The sequence below is a fragment of the Heterodontus francisci genome, chromosome 7 (assembly GCF_036365525.1).
Source record: "Heterodontus francisci isolate sHetFra1 chromosome 7, sHetFra1.hap1, whole genome shotgun sequence".
Lineage (NCBI taxonomy): Eukaryota > Metazoa > Chordata > Chondrichthyes > Heterodontiformes > Heterodontidae > Heterodontus > Heterodontus francisci.
In genome coordinates, this window is record NC_090377.1 from 88,991,485 (window position 1) to 89,019,412 (window position 27,928).

The window sequence follows — 27,928 nt, forward strand, 5'->3', positions numbered from 1 at the left end:
TCCGCAAGCAGGACCCTGAGCTTCCGGTTGCTTGCCATTTCAACACTCCCCCCTGCTCTCATGCTCACATCTCTGTCCTGGGATTGCTGCAGTGTTCCAGTGAACATCAACGCAAGCTCGAGGAACAGCATCTCATCTACCGATTAGGCACACTACAGCCTGCCGGACTGAACATTGAGTTCAATAATTTCAGAGCATGACAGCCCCCCATTTTACTTTCATTTTTAGTTATTTTTTCTTCCTATTTTTTACATTCTTTTTTACATTTTTGACAATCTTTTTTTTTGCATTTATTTCATTTCATCTTAGTTTGTTCAGTTTGCTTACCCACTGTTTCTTTTCAGGTTTGCACTTGCTGCTGTTCAATATTCAGTGTATTAACACCTAATCTGTACTAATGCTTTGTCTTTCAACACACCATTAACATATTGTAGCGTTTGCTCCGTGACCTTTTGGTCAGCTATGTGGCCTGGTCCAATCTAGACCTCCTTTGTTATCTCTTGCCCCACCCCCACCTCACTTGCTTATAACCTGTGACTTTTCTAATATTTGTCAGTTCCAAAGAAGGGTCACTGACCCGAAACGTTAACTCTGCTTCTCTTTTCACAGATGCTGCCAGACCTGCTGAGTGTTTGCAGCATTTCTTGTTTTTACGTCACTCTCCATCTTGACGAAGAATTCTATTATATTTATGGTCGCTCATCCCCAAAGGGTCTCGCACTACTAGATTGTCAATTATTCCTCTCTCATTACACAATACCCAGTCTAGGATGGCCTGTTCTCTAGTTGGTTCCGCAACATATTGGTCCAGAAAACCATCCCATATACACTCCAAGAATTCCTCCTCTACAGTATTGTGACTAATTTGATTTGCCCAATCTATGTGCAGATGAAAGTCAACCCTAATTACAGATGTTCCTTTGTCGCATGCAGCTTTAATTTCCTGTTTAATGCCATTCTCAACATCACCACTACAGTTTGGAGGTCTATATACAGCACCCACTCACATTTTTTGCCCCTTAGTGTTTCTCAGCTCTCCCCCTACAGATTCCACACCGTCAGAGCTAATATCTTTCCTCACTATTGCGTTAATTTCCTCTTTAACCAGCAATGCAACTCCACTGCCTTTTGCTTTTTGTCTGTCCTTCGAAAATACTGAATACCCCTGAATGTTCATTTCCCATCCCTGGTCACCTTGCAGCCATGTCTCTGTAATCCCAACTATATCATACCCGTTTACATCTATTTGCGCGATTAATTCATCCACTTTATTGCGAATGCTCTGCGCATTAAGGCACAAAGCCTTAAAGCTTGTCTTTTTGACATTATTTGTCCCCTTCCCACTATTTTTCACTGTGGTCCTGTTTGATTCTGGCCCTTGATTTCTCTGTCTATCATTTTTCTTATTCCCCTTACTGTCTTTTGTTCTTGTCTTTGATCCCCTCTCCTTTGACTCCTTGCAAAGGTTTCCATCCCCCTGCTATTTTAGTTTAAACCCTTCCCAACCACTGTATCAAGTACTCCCCCTCAGACATCAGTCCTGGTCCTGCCCTCTCCCCTTCCCACAGCACCTTTCCATGCAAGCGCAGGTGATGAAACACCTGCTTTTTAACCTCCCTTCTCACCATCCTAGGACCCAAATACTACTTCCAGTTTAAACAGCGATTTACTTGTATTTCTTTCAATTTAATATACTGTATTTGTTGCTCATAATGTGGTCTCCTCTACACTGGGGAGACCAAATGTAGACTGGCTGACTGCTTTCAGTTCACAAGTGTGACCCTGATTTTCCAGTCACCTGTCATTTTAATTCTGCACCTTGCTCCCTCTCATACCTTTCTCTCCTCGGCCTCCTGCAGTGTTCCAATGAAGCTCAATGCAAGCTCGAGGAACAGCATCTCATCTTTCAACTGGGTACTTTACAGCCTTCCAGTCTCAACATTGAGTTCAACAATTTTAGATCATAACCTTTGCCCCCATTTTGTTTCCTTTTTCTTTGCTGGTTTTTATTTTGCTCTTATTTCTCTCCCTTTTTTTCTTCCTTTTTTTGCCTCCAGGTGGCAGCAGTTCTCCTTTCTGCCATTCACACCTTCTCTGGACACATCTTTTGTTTCTTTACTTGTCCCATTGCCACTACCGTTGGCCTTGCACCGTGAGCCCTTTTGTCATTTAATCTGTCCTGCCTTCCACTCTATCACAGATCTTCCCTTTTGTTCTGTTTCCCACTCTCCCCCTTTTCATTTGCTTAAAACGTATTATATCTCTCACTTTAATACAAAAGCAAAAAGATGCTGGAAATCTGAAGTAAAAACAGAAAATGCAGGAAATACTCAGCAGGCCAGGCAGCATTTGTGGAGCGAGAAACAGAGTTGATGCTTTCGGTCAATAATTAACTCTGTTTCTCTCTGCACAGATACTGCCTGACCTGCTGAGTATTTCCAGCATTTTCTGTTTTTATCTCTCTAACTTTTGCCTGGCCTAAACCATTAACAATAACATGGGGAGCAGGAGGGAAAGTTGGGTGGTCAGCAGTTTAGTGGGAATAGGATCAAGGGAGAAGGCAGTGGATCTCATGGACAAGATGAGCTCAAAGAAGGCATGAGGGGAGATAGGAGAAGAACTAGAAAAAGATACAAATTCAGGGCCTGGAACAGCTAGCTGATGGAATATTAGTAAGGTCCAGCCATTAAAGTGGATCAGGCCTCCCATTGGCTTCCCACCCGTGTGGGAACTAAAATTCCCTCTTTTGTCTTTGATAAATTATTAATAAGTTTCTTAACACCAACTTTTTGGACATCAACTCACTATGAATACAATGGCCATACATTGGTTGACCAGCTCCAACCTTCAAATTGTTAGTTATGACTACAAAACCTCTACTTAAAAAAAAACGTCTGAGGGGGAGGGGAAGAAACCCTCATCCTTCCCAACTACAATCCTTGAGTCATATGTGGCAATCTGAAAGCAGAAGCAACTCATTTTTATTTGCACTTACATTTACTTGTCATTCTGTTCTGCTTGCATTGTGTGGTGGATTACAATTGGCTGTTCTTCGTGCTGTTTGTTTGTGAATGAATCCTAACTCAGAACATTAAACACTATTAATATTGGCAGTTTGAGATATACATGAAAATTAATGGAACTATTGATGTAACATTTATTTGTGATTTGTGAGGCCCTTTGATAATCACAAAAGCAACCCAGAGATTAAGATTTTTGACAACCCTTCTTTATTTATTGCTGCAGCATATTGATTTGATGTTGAGGTCTTCCTCAGGAATTGAAGTTATTCATGTTTATCCTAAGGGATATCTGAGTTTGAATACTTCAGAGCTTTTATAGTACTCTGACTGTTGGTTTAAGTTATTACCTTGGCTTGTTGGGGGCTCTATGTTAATTACTTTTTTTTGTTAGGTAACCTCCACAAGGTTTTTTTGATCCTTTTTAAAATTCTGTTGGATGCAGCTATTTTAATTTCATAATGGCTTCATTCCTGTCCTATCTGAATCCTTATTTTCCTACAATTTTCATATTTCTTTGAAATAGTGTTCTACCAATTTAAATTATTGAGGATGCAATTGGTCTTCATCAAAAGTGTAAAACAGTTTCATAGCAATTTGACAGCCCATTTTCCATTGAAATTAGTGGAAAATAAATTTAGTTGTGGTGTAAAACAGGAAATAGATTTGCCTTAAGCCCTTTTCACGCTGCTGGCAAAAAAGCTATTTTACTCCCATCCTGTTGCCCAAAGAATTTCTCTTTTTAAATTATTTTTTGGTCTTTGAAATTCCTAATCTGTCTATAGACTGTTGATTTCATTAGCATACAGTTAAAAATATTAGTTCCCTTCACAATATGGGGAATTCAGCAGCTTTTTGCTATCGCATCATTTCACAATGATCATTACATTATTTGCATTAGGAGCTACTGACTTTACAATGTTTAACATTAGGGTGCAGCTGGCATTCAAGGAAGAATTGGTGAGCGTGGAGTACAAGGTCTTCAGGTAAGTAAAGATAAAGTAGAAAATTAATATAATGACTGTAGCTGCTGGTGAACATTCAATTTCATAATGCTACATGATTTAAATAAATAGAGCAGTGAACTAAATAAATATGGAGTGAGCAGAAAACTGACTTGAGCTGTTTGTTTTTGGTCTGATAGGCATTAGACAATCTTAGAAATTCATCATCATGTTTAAAACACTCTCCAAGACAAGTCCATTATCATTATTGACTAGATGTGGTGGGACTACAGAGCTTTGTTGTCATCTACTGGTTATGGGATTGCTTAATTTTGTCTGTAGTCTGTTTAGCATTGAGATAATCTTGTGTATTAGCTTTGTAACTCATTCTAAAAAACACCTGGTGCTTCTCTTGACTTGCCCTTCTACACACTGCACTCTGAACTATGGTTGGTCTCCAGGCTTGATGGTGATCAAGGATTGAGAGATGTACCAGGCCATGAGATTACAGATTTAGTAAGATACAATTCTGCTGCTGAAGGTGATGAACAGTTTCCTCATGGATATCCAGTTTTGGGCTGCTAGATCTGTCCTTAGTCTGCCCAACTTAGCACAATGGTAGTATCACATTGAAGATGAGACTTTGTCATGTCAAGGATTGTGCAGTGGTCACTTCTGACAATTCTGTTGATGTTATTACGGACAGAAATATCCAAGACATTAAGATGAGGCCGTGTAGATTACTTCCTTGTGTTGGTTCACCTGACACAGGCACAGTCTGGCAACTATGTTTTTTAAGGGTTCTGCCAGCTTGGTCAATGGTGGTACAGTGAAACCCTCAGGGCTTTCTTCGAGTAATGTTCAACATGGAGGAGTAGCAATTCATTAATTGGTGGGGGGGGGGGGGGGGGGGAGGTTCGGGGGGACAGAAGCTGTTAATCAAGTTCCTTTGGTCTTGTTGATGTTAAACGATGAGACTTGGAGAGATCCCGAGTCAATGCTGAGTACTTCCACAACGAAAACCTTTGTGTCTGCACCTTCATAGTTGTAACCTGCTAGTAGGACAGTTTGAGATGTTGGCTGATTGATATGATTCTGTGATTATGCCAGGCTATTACTTAACTGTTCCAACTTCAATAGCAGCTCCCAGATATTAGTGAGGAGGACTTGAGGAGTGACTGGGCTGAGATTGACTTTGTCTTATACCAATAAAATGCCTAGGTTATTGCTGGTAGGTCTTTTCAATTTGTATCTTCTTCCTGAACTTTGGAACAAAAATTGTTTAATGATTTCCTAAGCCTCGTCAGTGACCATAAAGTGTCAATCACATAGGGTAGTCCAGACCTGGTTATTAGGTTTATTGAATTCAGGTTTGCAACTTCCCAACCTTTGGGTTGCCAGTCCAATACCATGACTGTGAGTCTACCATACAGAAAGTACCAGGGAGACAGACATTACATCACCAGCCACACCATCTTGGAGCCACTTCAATCCCAAAGAGATCACTTTCGCTAGAACATAACTACTATGATTATTAAATGCATGGCATGAGCAGGTTTGAGCCCTTGTTGGTCAGACAGCTGGTCTCAGAAGCACATAGTGAGCAGAAGAGCCCACCTGGAAATTGATTGCATTGCCATCATCTTCCTAAAGACAGCATGGACACAAATCAGATCCCAGCGTAGTTCCACTAGCTGGATGTGTGAACTTCAGACCATCTACTTGTCTCACTGACTACTGAATATCTGTTACAATGAGCTGGATGGATAAGTGCATGTTCTAATACCTTGGCTCCAAGCAATGCCTTCTAACCTTCATCAATCTAAGTCCAATGTTTCCTCATCAGCTAGATGATGGTGATTTGTATTTTAGCATGGTAAAAGACTGTATGCAGCGCAGCATGCAACTTGAAGTTCTAGAAATCCCATGTCCAATGCACATAGCAAGCTTAATTCAGCTGCTGACAATGTGTCATCCTAGTGCTCCTGTGAGGGCTTTGTGGAGGTGTGGCCACCATGAGGCTCACTCCCCTGCCCAGTAAGACATTCTTGTTTACCATGATACCAGACTTCATTTGCAGGATCCAGAAAAAGTTGTGTCAGCAGCGCAGACTTCATCTTGTTCACATAATTATGTGTCACTGGCAGTGCTGTCACCCACAACACACTATTAATGGAAAAGTGCCTTTACTGAAAGACTTAATGCCTTTTACCTTTTCAAAGGGTACTTCTGGTCGACCTGGTATGCCTGGTATGCCTGGAATGAAAGGTCACAGAGTAAGTATATGTCTTTGTCTCCTTTGTCTTTTAATTGCATTATTATAATTGGATAATACTAATATTAATATAATTATTAGCAATTATTTTAAAAACACATGCAAATAGTCACAAGAAAGTAGTATGATACATATTATTATTCTGTCTAATTATCTGTGTCTTTGATAGGGTTTCAATGGTCGCGATGGTACGAATGGTGAACCTGGTACTACAGGTCCAAAGGTGATTGTTTGATATTAGGTTTTTTTTCCATCATCAATTGTAGTCTCATGTTCTTTTTAAACAAATGGTACTACATATCAACTGAATTGGGATGTCACTACCAGTACTCTTAATGCTTTTTATCTGATTCTAAAACAGGGTGAAGCTGGCTCTCCTGGGGACAGTGGTTTGCCTGGCCAAATGGTAAACAATTTAACAAAATGACTAAGTTGTGATGGGCATAGAGGGTATGAATATTAGCACAAGTTTGTTGTTTCATAGCTGTTCCCAGCTAAAGCCTGTCTTCAATGACAGATTTCCTCTACCATGCCACAATTTGTTGACCTTGGTCTGTAAGCATGTGTGGCTCAGAGAGGGCAAGTGCAGTAGGTCTGTCCAAGCTGTAAATATATATCTGTCTCATGCACCCTCATATCCTTTCCTTCGCTTGTTACAACTAGAGAATGCAGGATATACCTATCGGATGCCCATGGTTAAAATTGGAGTAATATCACATTATATTGCATGTGAGAACCATTTGCAGGCAGGAGATGCAGTCCTTCTTAAAAAAAAATACAAAAATAAATGGTCAAGCCAGGCTGAATCTAACAATTGGATATTTACATAGTCAAAAAGCAAAGACCACTTTTAAGAGCAGGTAGCAAAATGCTGCCTTCCATACAACACCCATTTTACATGGGTACTTGATGATAACAGTAAATTTCAGATGCTGATTATTGGTAATAGAATAATTATTTAATTAATTTTTTTAAATTTGTGGTACCTCAATGAGGGAATGACGGCACTCGTGTGATTACCCTCAGTTCCAGTATCACTGCCTGGATATATAATACATTAAGCAATTCAGGCAAGCCACAGGCCTAAGGCTTGTTCATCTAATAATGCAGATGTTGATAACTGCTGATGGTACACATTGAAGAATTGGCCTTATTTCCCTAAATTGGGTAAAGCTGTCTGTGTTAAATCAAGAGTGATTATTCCAAAGCTTTGCATCAACCACTACATTGAAACCATAAGGATGACTCCTTCGTTGGCTGTTCCCAGGAGGAGGAGAGCTTGAAAGGAGCCCAGGTTGAAAAATGCAGGTGCTTGGATTTTCCACCCATTAATTTAAATGAAGAAAAAATAATCAGAGCCACATGCCCAAAATCTCCCAATGAGAGTCGTTCCTTAGTAAGGTGTCCAGTCTGGGAATCAGCCCTTATCATTACCCAGGGAAGCATACGAAAGAACAAACTTGATACTTTTTTCATGTAGCTACTTTATCAAGTTCTTCTTTCTATTTCATCCCAAGGATCACCAGCTGGCTGTGTTTGTAAAAATGCGCTTTGAATTTTATAGATGCAAATGTCTATTTTTGAAGCAGCAAACAATGTTGAAATGGATTCTCATTTTATGCAGTGCAATGATTGTTTCTGTTCATCATGCACACTAGGGTCTTCGTGGTTTGCCTGGTGAGAGAGGGCGCAATGGCTCCCCTGGAACAGCTGTAAGTGCAATCTACCCATTCCTATTGAGTAGAGTACCTCTACCAAATGACATCAATATTTTGCTCCAGATACTATCAGTGACATGACTGTATATTAGAAAATGAAAGGAATCCTGTTTCCATTATAGCAATGGTAAAGTTTGATCCAGGGCCTGGAAATTGGTAATAGGAATTTAATGTTAATATCTAACGTTTTGAGCAACCTCATAATTTTTCATTTTGATAATGTTTATGATATGAATTCTTTGAATTTCCACCTGATTATTTCCTTTTAATTGCATTTAAATTTGATTTTATTCTTAAGATTTTCCAAAGAAAACAGTCTCTGAACATGAAGCTTTTTTTTAGGGTACCCGTGGTCATGATGGCCATCCAGGCAAAGATGGTACACCTGTAAGTAAAGTGCTGTTTTCTTCAATGTGTTTTTTTAATATGCTCATTTAAAAGGTTCTTCATTTCCTAAAGTCAAATACTGTTTATTTTGTTCAGATACATGCATATAAAACTTGCCATATTTTTTTCCCCATTTAGGGCTCCCCTGGACCACCTGGTACCCCTGGTTTTCCAGGTCTTGCAGGAGCTAAGGTATGTTGACCATTAAGCATTTCTCAACCTTTCTTGAAATTGTAAAGATAACATCTTCAAATCGAGCTATTTGATTACTTGGAATGTGGTCGGATTTTCAGCTGACTTAGATTATTGATGATGCACTTAGAATCTGTCCCTATATAGATCCCTGAACTGAGATTTTTCTCAATGAAAAGAAGACTGAGGAAATATTCCAATTTAATAAGGCTCAGCGATGTGAAGGTTCAATTAGGGACATTTGATTTGGTGTGGAATAGCAGAACAAGGGGTCATGAGTATAAGCTGAACTTGCATTCATGTAACACTTTACAAGGCCAATCAAATACTTTTGAGATATTGTCACTGTGGTAATGAAGGGAAATAGGGCAGCCAATTTATGCACATCCAGTTTCCACAATTAGTAATGAGATAAATGACTAGATAATCTGTTTTAGTAATGTTGGTTGAGGGATAAATATTAGCCATGACAGAAAGAAAACTCCCCTGCTCTTTTTTTATAGTGTCAGTTAACCTCAGGAAGGGGGAGAGTTGCCATACCCTTGACTTTGAAGAGTGGTCCAGGTCTAGTTGGTGCTCATGGACAGGAGATTGTGACTGCGAGTCAGGCTGGTAAGGGGAACCCAGGTGCAGTGCTAGAGAAGCCTCATCTATTCCCCTATCCAACTGGTATGAGGGTCTGGTTGCTTGTGTGGATGAGGGCAAAGTCTGCAGGTTGGATGCACAAACTGGCCACCGCACCATGGTACAGGAGGTCATTCGAGTGGGGAAGGGATGAAAAGGAATTTTGTAGGGGGAGGGGACAGTATAGTCAGGGGGATAGATGCTGCTCTCTGCAGCTGCGAGACTGGGAGTTCTGAGGTTATGTTGCCTGCCCAGTATCACGGTTAAGGGCATCGCCTCATGGCTGGAGAATAACTTGGGGAATGGTGGCAGGAGGATCCAGTTGTCGTGGCCCATGTAAGAATGAATGGCACAGGTAAAATGAGGAATGAGGTTCTGCTGAGGGAGTTTAAGGAGCTAGGGTCCAAATTAATAAGAGGAAATTCAAAGGTAATAATCTCTGAATTTACAGTGATAATGCCAGTAGACTAGTAATTCAGAGGCCCAGGCTAATGCCCTGGGGACATGAGTTCAAATCCCACCACAGCAGCTGGGGGAAGTTAATTCAATTAATCAAAAAAAATCTGGAATTGAAAGCTGATCTCAGTTTCACGGCACCATTACTGTCATCAATTGTCGTAAAAACCCATCTGGTTTACTAATGGGTACAGTGGTGCAGTGGTTAGCACTGCAGCCTCACAGCTCCAGGGACCCGGGTTCGATTCTGGGTACTGCCTGTGTGGAGTTTGCAAGTTCTCCCTGTGTCTGCGTGGGTTTTCTCCGGGTGCTCCAGTTTCCTCCCACAAGCCAAAAGACTTGCAGGTTGATTGGTAAATTGGCCATTATAAATTGTCACTAGTATAGGTAGGTGGTAGGGAAATATAGGGACAGGTGGGGATGTTTGGTAGGAATATGGGATTAGTGTAGGATTAGTATAAATGGGTGGTTGATGGTCGGCACAGACTCGGTGGGCCAAAGGGCCTGTTTCAGTGCTGTATCTCTAATCTAATCTAATCTAATGGCCTTTAGGGAAGGAAATCTTCTGTCCTTACCTGGTCTGGCCTACATGTGACTCCAGGCCCACAGCAATGTGTTTGATGTTTAATTGCCCTCTGAAATGTCCGAGAAAGCCTCTCAGTTCAAGACAATTAGGGATGGGTGACAAATGCTGGCCTTGCCAGTGACACCCACATCCCATGAAAGGAAAACAACTACCTTAGCCACATGCAAATTGGCACAAGGTCAAAGAGAGTTGAATGCTTTGCTTGCACAGTGGTGTGGGAGACAGGGGTTTCGATTCATGGGGCACTGGCGCCTGTACTGAGGGAAAAATGAAGCTGTTCTGTTGGAACGGACTTCATTTAAACCAAGATGGAACCAGTATCCTGGCAAATAGAATAACTAGGACTGTAGATAAAGCTTTAAACCAAAAAGGTGGAGTGGGGGGAGGTTTCAGTTGAGGGGAAATTTATAAATCTAGCTAAAGAGAAAAGTCAAGGCCATAGAGCATTGTAACAACTTACATCGTCATAGAATCATAGAATTGTTACAGCACAGAAGGAGGCTCTTTGGCTCATCACGTCTGTGCGGACTCTCTACAAGTGTAACTCAGCTAGTTCCTTTTCCCCATGGCCCTTGCAAATCTTTCCAGGTAATTATCCAGCTCTGTTTTGAAGGCCTTGATTTAATATTCCTCCATCAAACTCTCAGGCAGTGCATTCCAGATCCTAACCACAAAAAGGTTTTTCCTCATGTTTAGTTTAGAGATACAGCACTGAAACAGGCCCTTCGGCCCACCGAGTCTGTGCCAACCATCAACCACCCATTTATACTAATCCTACACTAATCCCATATTCCTACCACATCCCTATATTTCCCTATCACCTACCTATACTAGGGGCAATTTATAATGGCCAATTTACCTACCAACCTATAAAGTCTTTTGGTTTGTGGAAGGAAACCGGAGCACCCGGAGAAAACCCACGCAGACACAGGGAGAACTTGCAAACTCCACACAGGCAGTACCCAGAATTGAACCCGGGTCGCTGGAGCTGTGAGGCTGCGGTGCTAACCACTGCGCCACTGTGTTGCCATTGCTTCTTTTGCCAATTACCTTAAATTGGTGTCCTCTGGTTCCGGATCCTTCCACCAATGGGAACAGTTTCTCCCTATCTACTTTGTCCAGACCCCTCATGATTTTGAACACTTCTGTCAAATCTCCTCTTAATCTCTTCTCCAAGGAGAACAGCCCCAGGTTTTCCAATCTATCCCCATACCTGAAGTGGATGCTCAGTCCTTGAGTATGTTCAAGGCTGAGAACAATAGATATTTGAACTCCAAGTGAATGAAGGAATATGGAGATTGGGTGGGAAAGTGTAGTTGAGACTGAAGATCAACTAGGTTCTTATGAAATGTCGGAGCGGGCTTGAGGGCTGTGTGACCTTCTCCTATTTATTATGTTTTTATACAACCTAGAGGAAAGACGGGCCTCAATTAAACATCTGATCCAAATGACTGCACTTCCAACAGTGCATACATTGAAGTTTCAGTCTAGATTAAGTGCTCAAATCTCTGACTTGCTCCCATGAATTTCTGCATCAAAGATGAGAGTGTTACCACTAAGCCAAAATGTACACCTGAAAAGCGATAGATTTGGGCCGGACAAAAGATTGTGTTAATTCTCTGAGAAGATCGTCAGTTATTTGAAGTAGTGAGCTGTAGATGCAAGTAGTTAATATCATTTTAATGTCAATCTGGACATGGTCTCGAAGAAAAATATATAATTGGTTACAATTGTTAGGATAGTAGGAAGGTGGACTCGATGGACCCATGGTTCCCCAATTTAACAGAGCACATCTCAGTTGATGCAAGTGAAGAGGAATGGAATCCCTGTCCCCTTGGAGTTAAAGATTCAGACTCATATCGCAGTCATTTAAATAACCAGTGTGGACGCATCAAAGACATATACTGGTTCATGTTGATGCAGCACCTAGATGATCCAACAAGGGGACTCAAGATCCTTCCTGGGCTAAAGGAAAACAGGAGCTAATTTTATCTTTTGTTCCTCATGGAGAATTTTGGGGAATTTGAAAGGAGTTTGATCCTATCTGGGAGCTCTCCTGAGGCCTCCACTGACCTGAGTTTCGATGATGACTTATAAGGGTGGAATGGGCAGAATTGCTTGGGGAAGCCTGGGAATTCCCTAGACATGCCCTCTTGGTGCGGTGGCATGGGGGTGGTGACAGAAGACCCTCCTTCTTCCACCACCCCACTGCAATGTAAAATGGCACTACAAATGGAGCAGAATCCTGTGGGACTGGTTTCTGCTCAAAATTACAGGCCCTTTAATATTTTAATGGGTGCCTGCAGGCTGATTACATGAGAATTCCTAGCATCGGGAATACTTGTATTCAGTCTTACTCCTACTAATATTGTTGCTCTGAGTAAGGAGCAGGGAGAGGTTCCAACACATACTTGGCCCTGCGGAAAATCTTGGGAGTGGTAGAGACCCAGTGCACTTGTTTTCTGTGCAGTTGTACTAGTCCCCTGCTAGAGTTATAGTGGAAGACCAGCGAAGCTGATCCTCCAGGCAATTCCAGCTCCCTTTTTGGAAGAATGATGAAACTAGATAGGCTGCAGAGCTGGGCTGAGAGATGGCAAATGGAGTTTAATGTGGAAAAGTGTGAGGTGATTCACTTTGGAAGGAGTAACAGGAATGCAGAGTACTGGGCTAATGGAAAGATTCTTGGTAGTGTAGATGAACAGAGAGATCTTGGTGTCCAGGTACATAAATCCCTGAAAGTTGCTACCCAGGTTAATAGGGCTGTTAAGAAGGCATATGGTGTGTTAGCTTTTATTAGTAGGGGGATCAAGTTTCGGAGCCACGAGGTCATGCTGCAGCTGTACAAAACTCTGGTGAGACCACACCTGGAGTATTGCGTGCAGTTCTGGTCACCGCATTATAGGAAGGATGTGGAAGCTTTGGAAAGGGTGCAGAGGAGATTTACTAGGATGTTGCCTGGTATGGAGGGAAGGTCTTACGAGGAAAGGCTGAGGGACTTGAGGTTGTTTTCGTTAGAGAGAAGGAGGAGGAGAGGTGACTTAATAGAGACATATAAGATAATCAGAGGGTTAGATAGGGTGGATAGTGAGAGTCTTTTTCCTCGGATGGTGATGGCAAACACGAGGGGACATAGCTTTAAGTTGAGGGGTGATAGATATAGGACAGATGTTAGAGGTAGTTTCTTTACTCAGAGAGTAGTAGGGGCGTGGAACGCCCTGCCTGCAACAGTAGTAGACTCGCCAACTTTAAGGGCATTTAAGTGGTCATTGGATAGACATATGGATGAAAATAGAATAGTGTAGGTCAGATGGTTTCACAGGTCGGCACAACATCGAGGGCCGAAGGGCCTGTACTGCACTGTAATGTTCTAATTCTAAGCCATAGATTATTTAATGTCAATGTTTAAGGACAAAAAATGAATCAATATTTTTGTCTTGCATTTTTGATTAAGATAAATGTATCCAAAGATCACATTGTTCTCAAAGCATATTTTTCCTTTAATAATGTTTCTTCAGGGTGAATCTGGTGAGCAAGGCCCGTGTGGTTCGAATGGTCCTTCAGGATTAAGGGGTGAACCAGGCCTTCAGGGCCCTGCTGGAATTTCAGGCCCACCTGTATGTAACTAATTATCCACTGAAACTCTTCACATCTGCTTTTCAGTAACCAATTGATAAATGATGGAAAAATCAGAAAATAGCATCTGATAGTCTGCTACTGATTTTGTATTTCAGGGGAAATCTGGAAAAGATGGATCACCTGGTTCTCGAGGTTTATCGGTCAGTTAAAACAAAATCACTAAATTGTCTATAGTGAGAACATACAACAAATACAGTAAAATAAGGCCATAATTAAAGAGTAGGGGATCCAATAAATGTTGGCGCCTCATTGATTTGACCTGCATCTATCACAAGTAAAAAAAAAACAGGCCATTTAGCAGCTTGATATGAATTATATTTTCCATGATGGAATGGATTGGATAATAAATATGAAGTCCTGCCTTTGTTGAAGAGAAAAAATGAAAATATTTCCAAAGATCTGACTAAAGCACGCAATGGATCTGTTACTTCTTAATTTAATTGTTTTGTTTTCAATTCTTGTGACATATTTTAGCCAACATCCAGTGTGAAGGATTTAAAAATATAAGCTCTGACTGGAAACTGTACTCATACCAGTTTCTGTTTACATTTTAGGGTCCTCTTGGTATGCCTGGCAGCCCTGGTGGACCAGGTCGTATTGGCGTCCCAGGTCCACCAGGTACAAATGGATTTCCAGGTTCTAAAGGTCTACCAGTAAGTGTTTGCAATGGTTGTGTGACTTTATTGCACAAGTGACAATCCATGTACTTCATATAGATAGTGCTCTGTTCATACTATAATAAAATATAAAATATATTATTATGGATTGAGAACTGGTTAACAGACAGAAAACAGAAGAGTAGGAATAAATGGGTTGTTTTTGGGTTGGCAGGTTGTAACTAGTGGGCTACTGCAAGGATCAATACTTGTGCCTCAGCTATTTATAATATTTATCAATGGCTTAGATTAATCCTGTCCCTCAGATTTTTTTCCAATAGTTTCCCTCCCACTGATGTTAGACTCACTGGCCTGTAATTTCCTGGTTTATTCCTGCTACCCTTCTTGAATAATGGTACCGCACATTTGCTGTCCTCCACTCCTCTGGCACCTCTCCTGTAGCCAGAGAGGATTTGAAAATTTGTGTCAGAGCCTCTGCTATCTCCTCCCTTGCCTCACATAACAGCCTGGGATACATCTCATCTGGGCCTGGGGATTTATCCACTTTTAAGCCCACTAAAACAGCTGATACTTCCTCCCTTTCAATGCTAATTTGTTCAAGTATATCACAATCCCCCTCCCTGATCTCTACACCTGCTCTTGTAGCCACGGTATTTATATGGCTACTCCAGTTCGGTTTCTGGTCAATGGTAGCCCCCAGGATGTTGATAGTGGGGGATTTAGCGATGGTAATGCCATTAAATGTCATGGGGAGATGGTTAGATTCTCTCTTGTTGGAAATGGTCATTGCCTAGCACATGTGTGGCATGAATGTTACTTGCCACTTATCAGCTCAAGCCTGGATATTGTCCAGGTCTTGCTGCATTTCTACACTGACTGCTTCAGAAGTTGCAGAGTCGTGAATGGTGCTGAACATTGTGCAATCATTAGCAAACATCCCCACTTCTTATGATTGAAGGAAGGTCATTGATGAAGCAGTTGAATTGGTTGGGCCTAGGACACTAACCTGAGGAACTCCTGCAGTGATGTCCTGGAGCTGAGATGATTGACCTCCAACAACCACAACCATCTTCCTTTGTGCTAGGTATGACTCAAACCAGCAGAGAATTTTCCCCCCCGATTCCCATTGACTCCAGTTTTGCTAGGGCTCCTTGATGCCATACTCGGTCAAATGCTGCCTTGATGTCAAGGGCAGTCACTCTCACCTCACCTCTTGAATTCAGCTCTTTTGTCCATGTTTGATCCAAGGCTGTAATGAGGTCAGGAGTTGAATGGCCCTGGCGGAACCCAAACTGACCGTCACTGAGCAGGTTATTGCTAAGCAAGTACCCCTTGATCGCACCGTTTACGACACCTTTCATCATTTTACTGATGATTGAGAGTAGACTGATGGGGTGGTAAATGGCTGGGTTGGATTTGTCCTGCTTTTTGTGTACAAGACATTCCTTGGCAATTTTCCATATTGCCGGGTAGATGCCAGTGTTGCATTGTACTGGAACAGCTTGTCTAGCGGCACGAGAAGTTCTGGAGCATAGGAATGTTGTCAGGGCCCATAACCTTTGCAGTATCCAGTGCCTTTAGTCATTTCTTGATATTACGCGGAGTGAATAGAATTGGCTGAAGTCTGGCATCTGTGATGCTGGGGACTTCAGGAGGAGGCCAAGATGGATCATCCACTTGGCACTTCTGGCTGAAGATTGTTGCAAATGCTTCAGCCTTATCTTTTGCACTGATGTGCTGGGCTCCCCCATCATTGAGGATGGGGATAATTATGGAGCCACCTCCTCCAGTTAGTTGTTTAATTATCCACCACCATTCACAACTGGATGTGGCAGGACTGCAGAGCTTAGATCTGATACGCTGGTTATGGGATCGCTTAGCTCTGTCTATCGCATGCTGCTTACAGGTGATGCAGGTGTTGGAACAGTTTGCAAACGTGCTTCTCAAAAGGAAGAGTACTAATGGAGCAGCAGGCTAAAGAGAGGCTCCCAGGTTCTCTGATGCCATCCTGGAGGCATTAGGCCAGGAGGTGCAAAGGAGGAGAGAGGTTGTGTTTCTGAAGGGGGCCAAGAGGCCCTCCAGTCAGAAGCTGAAAAGGGAATGGGAGGACGTGGCCATGGTCAATTCAAGGAGTTTGGCCCCGATGGCCTGGCTGCAGTGCTGCATGAGTGGTCAAGGTCAGTGAATATATCTTCAAATGTCATCTCCTACCCATCACACCACCAATCTCACACACTGCTCAATGCACCACACCCTCATCACCACCCATTAGCAATCTCTTGTAATCAGGACTCCTACTTAACATCCACATGCTCCACCTCATCCTCACACACACATACCACTGCTGCAAGCCTCACACCCATCTCACAACTTCTGCATATTTCCAGCTATTCAGCTATGACAGGCATATCACCCAAACACATTGCAACAAACTCACTGACATGTTTTCCTCCCTTTTAGCAGGATAAGGAGGTACATAACAAGAGGGAGCAGCAACGAACTGGTGGGAGACAGGCACAGTTGCATCTCCTGGGCCTGTTGGAGAAGATAGTGCTCCTAATTATTGGCGGGGCAGTGACCCAGGCCTTTGCAACCAGTGTTGCCAACACCATCCAAGATGTTGTTCAGACACTCACAACCACCAGCACAGATACTAGCACTATGTTAGAGGGCAGTTTAGAGGTGGGAACTGCATGTGGTGACTCATCGGCCATGAGTGGGCTGCAGCCAGGCCAGGGGGAAAGGATGGCATTTGTGCCAGCTCACTGGAGTGTGAGGTTGCAGATGAGTTCTGCTGCAGAGCAGTCAGATGAGGACTTCGATGGGGTGATGTGCAGAAAAAGACTGGTGAGCAGGCACACAGAAATGCTTGCTGCATTGGCAGGCCTATCACAGAGTCTGTTGTCACTGTCGAGGAGTCTGGCTCCAACATGGCACAGGGCTTCGTGCAGAGCTTGGAGCTCACCCTGTCCAGTATGGAAGTGGAGGCCAACTCCATGAAAACGTTTGTGGACACAACTGCGATGCTGCGCCTGACGGCTGATGTCTCAGCTTCCATTGCAGCACAGCAGAAGCCACCCAATGTCTGAGTGTTGTAATGGAAACTCAGACTGAGATTATTAAATCTCAACTTGTTGCTATTGTCATGAAGGTGCTTCCATTATTAATATTTTTTGAGGACTTGTGTTTAAAAGACGATCGAAAATACCTGAGAAGATGCCTGAACTTGGTTTCTTTTAAGGGTCACTGGAAGGACAGTTGGGACTTTGTTTAAAAAAAACACTTACTGGAAGTCACATGTCTCAAGATAGGTAAACAGCCGGAGCTTTATGGACTGTGGAACTGTTTGGACTTAGAGAAGTCCCATGCCTGGATTTATGGTTGTCAGGAGTTTTGGTTCCGTTTTTGGATTGTCTGGAGTTCAGTTGATATATATCCTGCTAAGAGAGAAGCCACCCAACTCATCCTTTTTCCATCTGTTTTGGAAAATCTTCTGAGATTCCAGTGTGATAACTGAACCAACTGATGCAGTAATTCTTCCAAAAAGTCTGCAGGACAACTCCTCAAAGTCTCCATAACAGAACTGCTCCTGAAAGATCCCAGTGACAGTCGTCTACGTGTACCTGGATGCCAGACCAAAGGGCCATCTGGAACATCCCATATTTTATCATTTTTCTTCAAGAATTGACAATAACTTGGCCAAAGCATTTTTTTTTAAGTTGATCACTGCAGAGCCAGTTTATTTCATTATTCTTTATTTTTTTCTTCAACCAGTGTGTGTGTGTTAGGATATTTGGAAGGGAATATATTCATTCTTTCATATTTCAAGCTGTGTTTTAATAAGCTTTGCATCTTTATTGAATAAGTCTTGTTTTATAATAAATCAACAATTTTGTGGTTTATTAAAGAAACCTGGCTGGCGGATTTTTATTCTGAAACTAATATAGAAAAAGTATATAATAAAAGCAAAATACTGCGGATGCTGGAAATCTGAAATAAAAACAAGAAATGCTGGAAATACTCAGCAGGTCTGGCAGCATCTGTGCAGAGAGAAGCAGAGTTAACGTTTCAGGTCAGTGACCCTTCTTCAGAACTTTATTAGAAAAGTATATAATTGGTCATAACGGTAATGGGGTAAAACATTTAAATATATGTGTGACCAGTGGAGTAGTGGAACGACCTCGGTCAAAACATATAATTGGGGACTCTGTCTAGGATAACCCAAAGCCAACGAAGTGCAGTTGTAAGTGGGGTAATAATAATTGAAAAAGGGAGGAAGGAAATGCCAGATTTCTTGTGCATTAGAATAAAGCTTATACTACCGGAATGGCTACATTTGATGCAAGTGCGTTTGTGCAGCAGTCTGTGTTAAATTATAATTCTTTAAAGGCATTGACTGCTGACAAGCTGTTAAGTTTGGCAGAGCACTTGAAGGTAGATATTAGATCAAAAGCTAGGAGACCCTAAATTCAGAGACTAGAAGCCAGACAGCTGAAGATTGATGTGAAAGAGCCAGAGGGATGAGTAGAATCAGAACATAGAACATAGAACATAGAACATGGAACATAGAACATAGAACAGTACAGCACAGTACAGGCCCTTCAGCCCACGATGTTGTGCCGAACCTTTAACCTACTCTAAGATCAAACTAACTACCTACCCTTCATTCTACTATCATCCATGTACCTATCCAAGAGTCGCTTAAATGCCCCTAATGTATCTGCTTCTACTACCACCGCTGGCAGCGCATTCCACGCACCCACCACTCTCTGTGTAAAGAACCTACCTCTGACATCTCCCCGAAACCTTCCTCCAATCACCTTAAAATTATGCCCCCTGGTGATAGCCCTTTCCACCCTGGGAAAAAGTCTCTGACTATCCACTCTATCTATGCCTCTCATCATCTTGTACCCCTCTATCAAGTCACCTCTCATCCTTCTTCACTCCAATGAGAAAAGCCCTAGCTCCCTCAATCTTTCTTCGTAGGACATGCCCTCCAGTCCAGGCAGCATCCTGGTAAATCTCCTCTGCACCCTCTCTAAAGCTTCCACATCCTTCCTATAATGAGGCGACCAGAACTGAACACAATATTCCAAGTGTGGTCGAACCAGGGCCTTATAGAGCTGCAGCATAACCTTGCGGCTCTTAAACTCAATCCCCCTGTTAATGAAAGCCAACACACCATACGCCTTCTTAACAACCCTATCAACTTGGGTGGCAACTTTGAGCGATCTATGGACATGGACCCCAAGATCCCTCTGTTCCTCCACACTACCAAGAATCCTGTCTTTAAGCCTGTATTCCGCACTCAAATTCGACCTTCCAAAATGAATCACTTCACACTTTTCCAGGTTGAGCTCCATCTGCCAGTTCTCAGCCCAGCTCTGCATCCTGTCAGAAGACAAGCTAACACTGGTACAGATTCAGTTGGACAGGATGAAGTTAGAACTAGGAAAAGCAGAAAAGGAAAGAGCATTTCAAAGGGAGCAAGCAGAGCGGCAAGATAAAGAGAAAAAGAGCATTTCGGAAACTGGAACTAGAATTGCAAAGAGAAAGAGAAAGGAAAAAGAAGAGAGGCAGGAAAGAGAAAGGGAATGAGAAAGGATATTCCAATTAAAAAGGCTGGAACTAAAAATGAAAATTCTGATGAGGAAGAATCTGACTCTGACTCAGGACCCAGTGGGGAGCTGTTAAAATTTGTGGAAGCCTTCCTGAAGTTTGAGGAAAGGGACGTAGAGGCATTTTTCATTTGTCTTGAAAAGCTGGCTAAATGGATGAGATGGCCGAAAGAAAATTGGACACTGATCATGCAAAGCAGGTTGATGGGCAGAGCTCATGAAGTTTATGCTATGCTTTCTGAGGAGACTTCCGCAGATTATGAGAAAGCAAAAAGGCTATTCTCACTGCTTATGAGTTGGTCCCTGAAGTTTACAAGCAGAAATTTTGGAATCTTTAGAAACAGGCTGGGAAGACCTGTATAGAATTTGAGAGGGTAAAGCAAATTAATTTTGATCATTGGATGCAGGCAATGAAGGTAAAGGCCACGAATGAGACCCTTAGGGAAATAGTTCTCCTGGAGGAATATAAAAACTCACTCCCTCCATTAGTAAGAACCCACGTGGAGAACCAGAAGGTTTCAACAGCCAAACAGGCAGCTGAGTTGGCTGATGATGACGAACTTGTCCACAAGCCCAAAGCCTTTTTCCATCACTCCCACAAACCTGAGAAGGATAGAAGGTGGGAGGGTGAAAATAAGGCAACTAGCTAGGGATGTGAAGGGACAGCTGGGAATGCCCTGGCACCTCCTCAGGCCAGAAAGGAAGGGGCTGAGGGTGGAAGTGAGGTCCAAAAGCCTAAGTGTTTCCATTGCCACAAGGTGGGACACCTTCATGCAGATTGCTAGAAGTTACAGGGTAAACCCATGAGACTTGTTGGGGTACACAAGGCTAATGCAGAGAAAGGGGCCCTGTCTGAGAGTACGACAGATCCGACTGTAGCTCTGACTGCTGCTGTAAGGCCAAGTACAAAAACCATTGAGTGTGGGAAGACGTGAACAAGATACCTGAGAGCTATAGGAAATTCTTGTCAAAAGGAAAAGTAACTCCTTATTCTTCAAGTGAAGCAGGTAAACCAATAGTTATACTTGGGGATACAGGAGACACCCAAACTCTTTTGTTGGGGAAAGGCATGACTTTTCTACCAGAGAGCGTATTGAATACCAAGGTTTTAGTGAATGGCATCGGCAGGGAGTATATATCCATACCTTTTGTATCAGATGCACCTGGAGTGTGACCTAATGTCTGGAACTGTAACCAAAGAAGTTATCCATAGTTTGCCTATAGACGGAGTTGACCTTCTCCTGGGAATGATTTGGCTGGAGCGAAGGTGGTAGCTTCTCCAGTAGTCCAGGAAAGGCCGAGTGAGGTCAAGGAGACAGAATAGTTGCAGGAAATGGTTCCAGGAATTTTTCCTTCATGTGTAGTGACCCGAGCAATGCCTAAACAAGTTCTGTCGTGGAGGTCAGATTGGTACCACAGATATTTGGCTATCTGAAACTTTCTTTGAGGATTTGAATAATCTGAAGGAAACGTTCAGTAAGTCTTCTCTGATTGAGGCTCAGCAAGCCAATCCAGAGTTAGGAAAGGTGGCACAATCAGCTCAAGCTGAAGCTGAAGCAGAGGGAGCTCTGAAATGCTACTATATTAAAAATGGGACTCTGATGAGGAAGTGGAGACCTCCTCACAGACCTGCAGATGAAGAATGGACAGTGGTTCACCAGATAGTGGTGAAGTATCGCCAGGAAATATTAAGGATAGCCCGAGCAATTCCAATGGTGGGACCTGTAGGGATCCAAAAGACCAAAGCACGTCTAAGTCGAAATTTTTACTGGCCAGGTCTTCACAAGGACATGATGCAGTTTTGTAAAACATGTCATACATGCCAGATTGTGGAAAAGCCACAACCCTGCAATAAAACTGACCCCTCTAATTCTCAGACCAGTTTTTGGGGAACCATTTTGTAGCATGTCGGTAGACTGTGTGGGACCTTTACTGAAAACAAAAGCAGAACATCAATATATACTCACTATTATAAATATACTCTGTTCCCAGAGGCCATTCCCATGAGAACAATTTCTGCCAAGGTAGTGATACAGAAGTTAATACAGTTATTTACTCGATATGGATTACCGATTGAAATCCAGTCAGATCAAAGTTCCAATTTGATGCATTTTTCAGGAAGTTATGAATAGTCTGGGGGTAACACAGTTATAGTCCTCAGCATACCACCCACAGGCACAAGGGGCTTTAGAATGGTACCATCAAACCCTCAAAACCATGATCAGGGCATACTGTCATGAATATCATCATGATTGGGACACAGGGCTGGAATTTCTTTTATAATAAAAATGGAAAGTGCTGGAAATACTGAACAGATCTGGCAGCACCTGTAGAGAGAGAAGCAGAGTTAACGTTTCAGGTCTGTGACTATTTTTTACCATGTGCCTGCCTTAAACTTGGTTTTTCATGTTGTGCTTTTGGACAGAGCTGCTCATTATTCTGCCATTAAAACATTCTCTGGACTAAAGCTTTTTCTTTCACCACGACCATTAGCACAACCTTTTGCCTTTGTTCCATGACATCTCTCCTGACCTCTGCCCTATCACACACCTTCCCTTTTGTTCTCTTCCCCACCTGCCCACCCCCCCCCTCACTTGCCTAAAACCTGATACATTTCTAATCTTTGCCTGTTTTGATGAAAGTTCACAGACCTGAAACGTTAACTCTACTCTCTCTCCACAGATGTTGCCTCACCTGCAAAGACGCCCTCAAGACAGGCACTGAAGGAATACACACATATGATTATTTGAGTTTAGTATGTAGTATTGGATGTGTTGTTGCATAAAGTTGGTATGGAATAGTTGTGTTTTGTGGTGCCTTTTATTTCAGGATTGTAGCCAAGCAGATGCTTTGATAGTCCATAACAGAGGAATCGTAAGGTGTGGAAGTGTTGGGCAACAGGGATCTGGGGTTTCATTCAGGAGAATTGGAATCTGAGGATATGCTGATGAACACCCTGTTCGGAATGTAGATGTGCCAGCTTCCTCCTCCATTTCTCCTTCTCTGTGACCAATTCCTTGGTGAAGCGCTGCCACCGAGCATACTGCCCAGTTTAGACAGGTTTAAATAGGAGAAGTGGTCCCTGAAGAACCTAAGTGGGTAAGTCCTCCAGCTGAGAGCCCTCCTCCTTCTCATTCTGTGAGCAGTTTGTCTTCTCTGCTCCTTCTCCCTCTGATGCTGCAGCCCAAGGGGAACTGCAAGCATACCGCCCATGACTAGGAGCAAGTGGTGTATTCAGAGGCCTTTCAGAAGCACGCACTATCTTGACAATGTCCAGCACCACTCTGTTCTGTTTTAACCAACTTTTCACAACTCCTCAAATAACCTAGTCCTTCCACTAACTGTGCAACAAGAAGTAGATAGTTCTACTAATCTGCAAGTTGGAATGTGATGACTTTAAATTATGTGGGTGGCGGTGGGTCTTATGTGCGGCTGAATGCATGTTCAGCTGTGCATGTTTAACAGAGGTCATTAACTAGAGCAGCGAGGTACAAAATGCTGAAGTCAAATCAGCTTCAGACTGATTTGTGGGCACAATCTGCCCACTTTGCATACTTCCAGTGCACATTCGCAATGCCCACACTAATGCCCTTGTCATGCAGACCCCCCACATGCCAAGAATGTGGCATATTAATTTTGTCACATGAACATTGATTTTAAACTGTTGCTGGTGCGAGGACATGCCTTGTTAAATAGATCAGCCGTGGCTGGAAAAAGCATTTGCATATTAACAGACAGTGCTTGGAGGGACAAAGGGGCTATTCCCTGTTCCAATTTAACCCACAATGGACTTTGAGCACCAGGTATTGTGTGTAAGAAGAGACATTCCAGAGTCGGCTAAGACAAGAGAATCCACAAACAGACGTGGTCAGGCCAGCTAGTTCACATGACTAACCTGCTTGGCAACCTGGGTTTTTCTGGATTGTACAAAGAGTTTGAACTGAAAAAAGACTGTCTGCTCATAAGGTGAGAAGACCTCTCCTGTCTGCTCCCATCTCTTTCTCACACACCTCTGGACCCACTGAGGACACATGAACTTCAAAAGAGAAAAGTCTTCTACGTCAAACAAGGTTTAAGAAGAATGCAGGGCCCCAATGAAAAGCAAGATCTCCCTACAATCAAGGACCCTACAGCGAGCTCTGAGAACAGTAACCAAAACCATCTTCAGATATTGCCTCAAACCTTTCCACTTTATTTCTTCAGCTCTTTTCTGTCTCTATCTGCATGTGTGTATCGTGTATCATGCTAGCATGGGCACGTCGCGTATCCGTAGGCATTAACCGAATAAGAGTTTAAGTTTAATAAAGTTCAACCTTTTTTCTTTAAACCTAAGAAAACCTGTTTGGCTGGTTTCCTTGCCTTATAATTGGAAGTTCGTGAACAAGGATTCACTAAGGGGGAGCTTAAAAAAAAGGTGTGTTCAAAATTGAACCCTGTTATGCTAAGACCAGGTGAAGGCTGAGAGGGAACCTTAGACCCCTTTCTCACCTAGTCGTAATGCCCTCAACAATATAGCGAGCACACCGGAAGTGATCAGGAGCGGCCACGCTCCAGCCATTTTTCACCTCAACCCTTAGTGCCGAAGCTACTGATGCTACGGAGCCAAATTTTTCAGTCCATAATTTTATAAAATGAGCAGCAAATTGTTAAATAAAAGCAAAATACTACTGTAAATTTGAAATAATGACAGAAAATGCTGGAAACTCAGCAGGTCAGGCAGCATCTGCAGAGAGAAACAGAGCTAACGTCAGAATTTTACCCACCCTGTGTGCCATGGCTCCTTGGTTGGTGAGGGAGATAGAGAATAAATATGATGAAACAAAAAAGGGGTATATGATGCATGCCAGGTCAAATGCAATAAGTTGAGAGGGGAAGTGAAATGGAAAATAAAACTGGCAAAGAGAGAATATGAGAGTAGAATGACAGTTAACATAAAAAGGAATCCAAAATTCTTCTAGCGGCATCTTAATAGCAAGCAGTAGAGGCGGGATGGAGCCTATTAGGGACAAAGAGGCTGATATATGCTTAGAGGCGCAGAGCAAGGCTAGAATACATAATCAGTACTTTGTATTTACTAAGGAAGAGAATGCTGACAAAATATTGGGAAAAGTGGAAATGATAGAGGTAATAGATGGAGTGAAAATCGATTTGGCAGGATGTACTGGAATGGCTGGCTATGCTTAGAGTGGATAAGTCACCTGGTCTGGGTGATTTGCATTCCTGGTTGCTGAAGGAAGTTGGAGTGGAGATAGCAGAAGAGCTTGCCATAATCCTCCAATCTTCCCTTGATACGGGGAGGTGTCAGAGGATTGGAGAATGGCAAATATGACACCTTTATTTAAGAAAGGGTATAAGGACATTCCTAATATCTATAGTCCAATCAGTTTAACAGGGTAAGGTTTTAGAAACAATAATCAGGGGGAAAAAATCAACAGGCTCTTGGAGAAGTTTGGGTTAATTAAGGTGGGCCAGCACAGATTTGTAAAAGGCACGTCGTGTTTGACTAATCTAATTGATTTTTTTAATGAAGTAACAGAGAAGGTTGATGAAGTAAAACCAATGGATATTGTCTAAATGGATTTTAAGAAAATATTGGACAAAGTACCACACAAACGGCTGGTTAGCAAAGTTGAAGCTCATGGAACAGGAGAGTCAGTGTGAGCTTGGGATAAAAAAATTGGCTTAAGGACAGAGAACAACGAGTCGAGATAAATGGGTGTTTTTCAGACTGGAGGATGGTAGGCAATGATGTTCCCCAAGGTTCAGTGCTAGCACCACTGCTTTTTTGATATAAATTACTTGGATATTGGAAAACTGAGTAAAATTTCAAAATTTACCGATGATGCCAAACTTGGAGGTGTGGCAAACAGTGAGGATGCTACCAATGGACTGCAACAGGACATAGATAGGCTAGCAGAATGGGCAGACAAGTGGCAGATGGAATTTAATACAGAGAAGTGTGGGTGATGCATTTTTGCAGAATGGATAGGGAGAGGTATTATAGACTAAATGGCGCAGTTCTAATGAGTGTGTAGGAACAGAGAACCTGGCCGGGGCTGGGGGGTGCGGGGGGCGGGAGAGGAGTTGCGGGGTGGTGGTGGTGGCATTCATTCGCATAGATGTTTGAGGATGGCAGGACATATTGAGAGAATAGTTAGCAAAGCATGTGGGATCTTGGGCTTCATAAACAGAAATTTAAAAATATAAATTGAGTATAAAAGAGAGATATTGAGTATAAAAGCTCTGGTTAGGCCATAACTAGAGTATTGCATCCAGTTCTGGTCACCACACTTTAGAAAAGTTGTGGGATCCTTGAGAGGATGCAGAGGAGATTTACCAGAATGGTTCCATGGATGAGGGATTTTAGCTACAAGGTTAGGTTGGAGAAGCTGGCATTGTTCTCCTTGGAGTAAAGGAGATGAGGAGAGATTTGATAGAGGTGTACAAGATTATGACAGGTATATAAACAAAGAAAAGCTGTTCCCATTAACTGATATGCAAGGACAGGGGGCACAGATTTCTGGTTTTGGGCAGGGGATGTGAGGAGAAACATTTTTACACAGTGAGTGGTAATTGTTGTGTGTTGTTGTAGTTGTAGCATAGCTAGGGCATTGTTGATAAAGTCTCAGAGTCTGGATAAGGTCAACTAATAACTCTTTTATTATTTATACATCTCTATTTACACATTCCACAAGCCCCTCTAGATAGCATTGTTTGTGCTGCTACTCCCTTCTTCCAAAGCCCATTACCATGTGACTATTACATCATCATCACTACAGTGGTAGGGGATCTTCTCACGGTCTCCAGCATTAACCTTTTCAAGTCATTATACTACAGTAATGACCTGGAACTCGCTGTCCACGAGGGTGATGGGAGCAGAGACGATGATTGATTTCAAAAGGAAATTGGATGGACACTTGAGGAAAATAAAATTGCAGGGCTATGGGGTTAGAGTGGGGGGAATGCAACTGATTGGATTACTCTACAGAGAGCCAGAATGGACTCGATAGGCCAAATGGCCTCCTTCTGTGCTGTCATGATTATATGACTGTAATGATTTTTACACCATGGCACAATCTAGTTGAAAGAGTTTCATTAACTTTGAGCATTGTTGTAAAGATTGTTGTTCTAATGGTGAGATCAAGGTTCAACTCCTTCTGGATGATCAGCAGCTGGAATAACATTGAGGAGATGAGCATCTGAATGTTCTCAGATGAAATTCTACATTTAAGGAAACTTATTCTTTTGTGGAGCTGTCATTTATTATGTGCCTGCATTAAATTTACTGAATGATCTGACCCAACATTGGCTGGGATTTAACATGGAAGCAGTGGCCCCACCCACTGGCTCAGGGTCAAGCCCACCTCCACTGGAGGCAGGATTTCATGCCTCCAAAAGCTGCCAGCCAATCAGCTCTACAGTCCCAGCAGTGCCACCAGGAACAGTGGCCTCTGCTGGGACTGCACCTGGCTCCAGACCCAGCCAGCAATGTAAGTAGGTAAGGAGGGCAGGCTCGCTGGGGCCAGTCAGACCCCAGCTAGGGCAGGGTACAGCAATCGTGAGGCCAGGCTGGTGAGGATATCAAGTGTGGGCAGCTCCTGCCATTGGGTGGGCCCTCCATGCGGCACAAGGTGCATGAACAAGAAGGACCCCCTCCCCCTCACCAAAGCTCAGCCCGAAGCCAGGCTGCCAGGCATGGCACCCCCTGCTGCTGATAAAATACCAGCAGAGGCAGGCAGGCAATGGGCACAGTGCCCCCACCATCCCACCCAATTTTACATCTCCACAGCCTCCCAGATTGCTCCCCAGGGGCGCATAAAATTTCAGCCATTGCTTCTGTAGATTATGTAAGTTT

At 42.7% G+C, this 27,928-nt stretch overlaps 1 protein-coding gene across 8 annotated transcripts in view; it reads left to right on the top strand.

Moving 5' to 3' along the window:
* The window catches only part of LOC137372132 (collagen alpha-1(III) chain-like), a 300,919-nt gene that overhangs the window by 154,115 nt on the left and 118,876 nt on the right, over nucleotides 1–27,928 (top strand). For all 8 annotated transcript variants that reach the window (XM_068035601.1, XM_068035603.1, XM_068035600.1 and 5 more), the window contains 10 exons: nucleotides 3,953–4,006; nucleotides 6,187–6,240; nucleotides 6,409–6,462; nucleotides 6,601–6,645; nucleotides 7,898–7,951; nucleotides 8,300–8,344; nucleotides 8,483–8,536; nucleotides 13,718–13,816; nucleotides 13,934–13,978; nucleotides 14,393–14,491. In XM_068035601.1, the coding sequence (XP_067891702.1) occupies nucleotides 3,953–4,006; nucleotides 6,187–6,240; nucleotides 6,409–6,462; nucleotides 6,601–6,645; nucleotides 7,898–7,951; nucleotides 8,300–8,344; nucleotides 8,483–8,536; nucleotides 13,718–13,816; nucleotides 13,934–13,978; nucleotides 14,393–14,491 (603 nt within the window). The remainder of the gene's footprint in view (nucleotides 1–3,952; nucleotides 4,007–6,186; nucleotides 6,241–6,408; nucleotides 6,463–6,600; nucleotides 6,646–7,897; nucleotides 7,952–8,299; nucleotides 8,345–8,482; nucleotides 8,537–13,717; nucleotides 13,817–13,933; nucleotides 13,979–14,392; nucleotides 14,492–27,928) is intronic.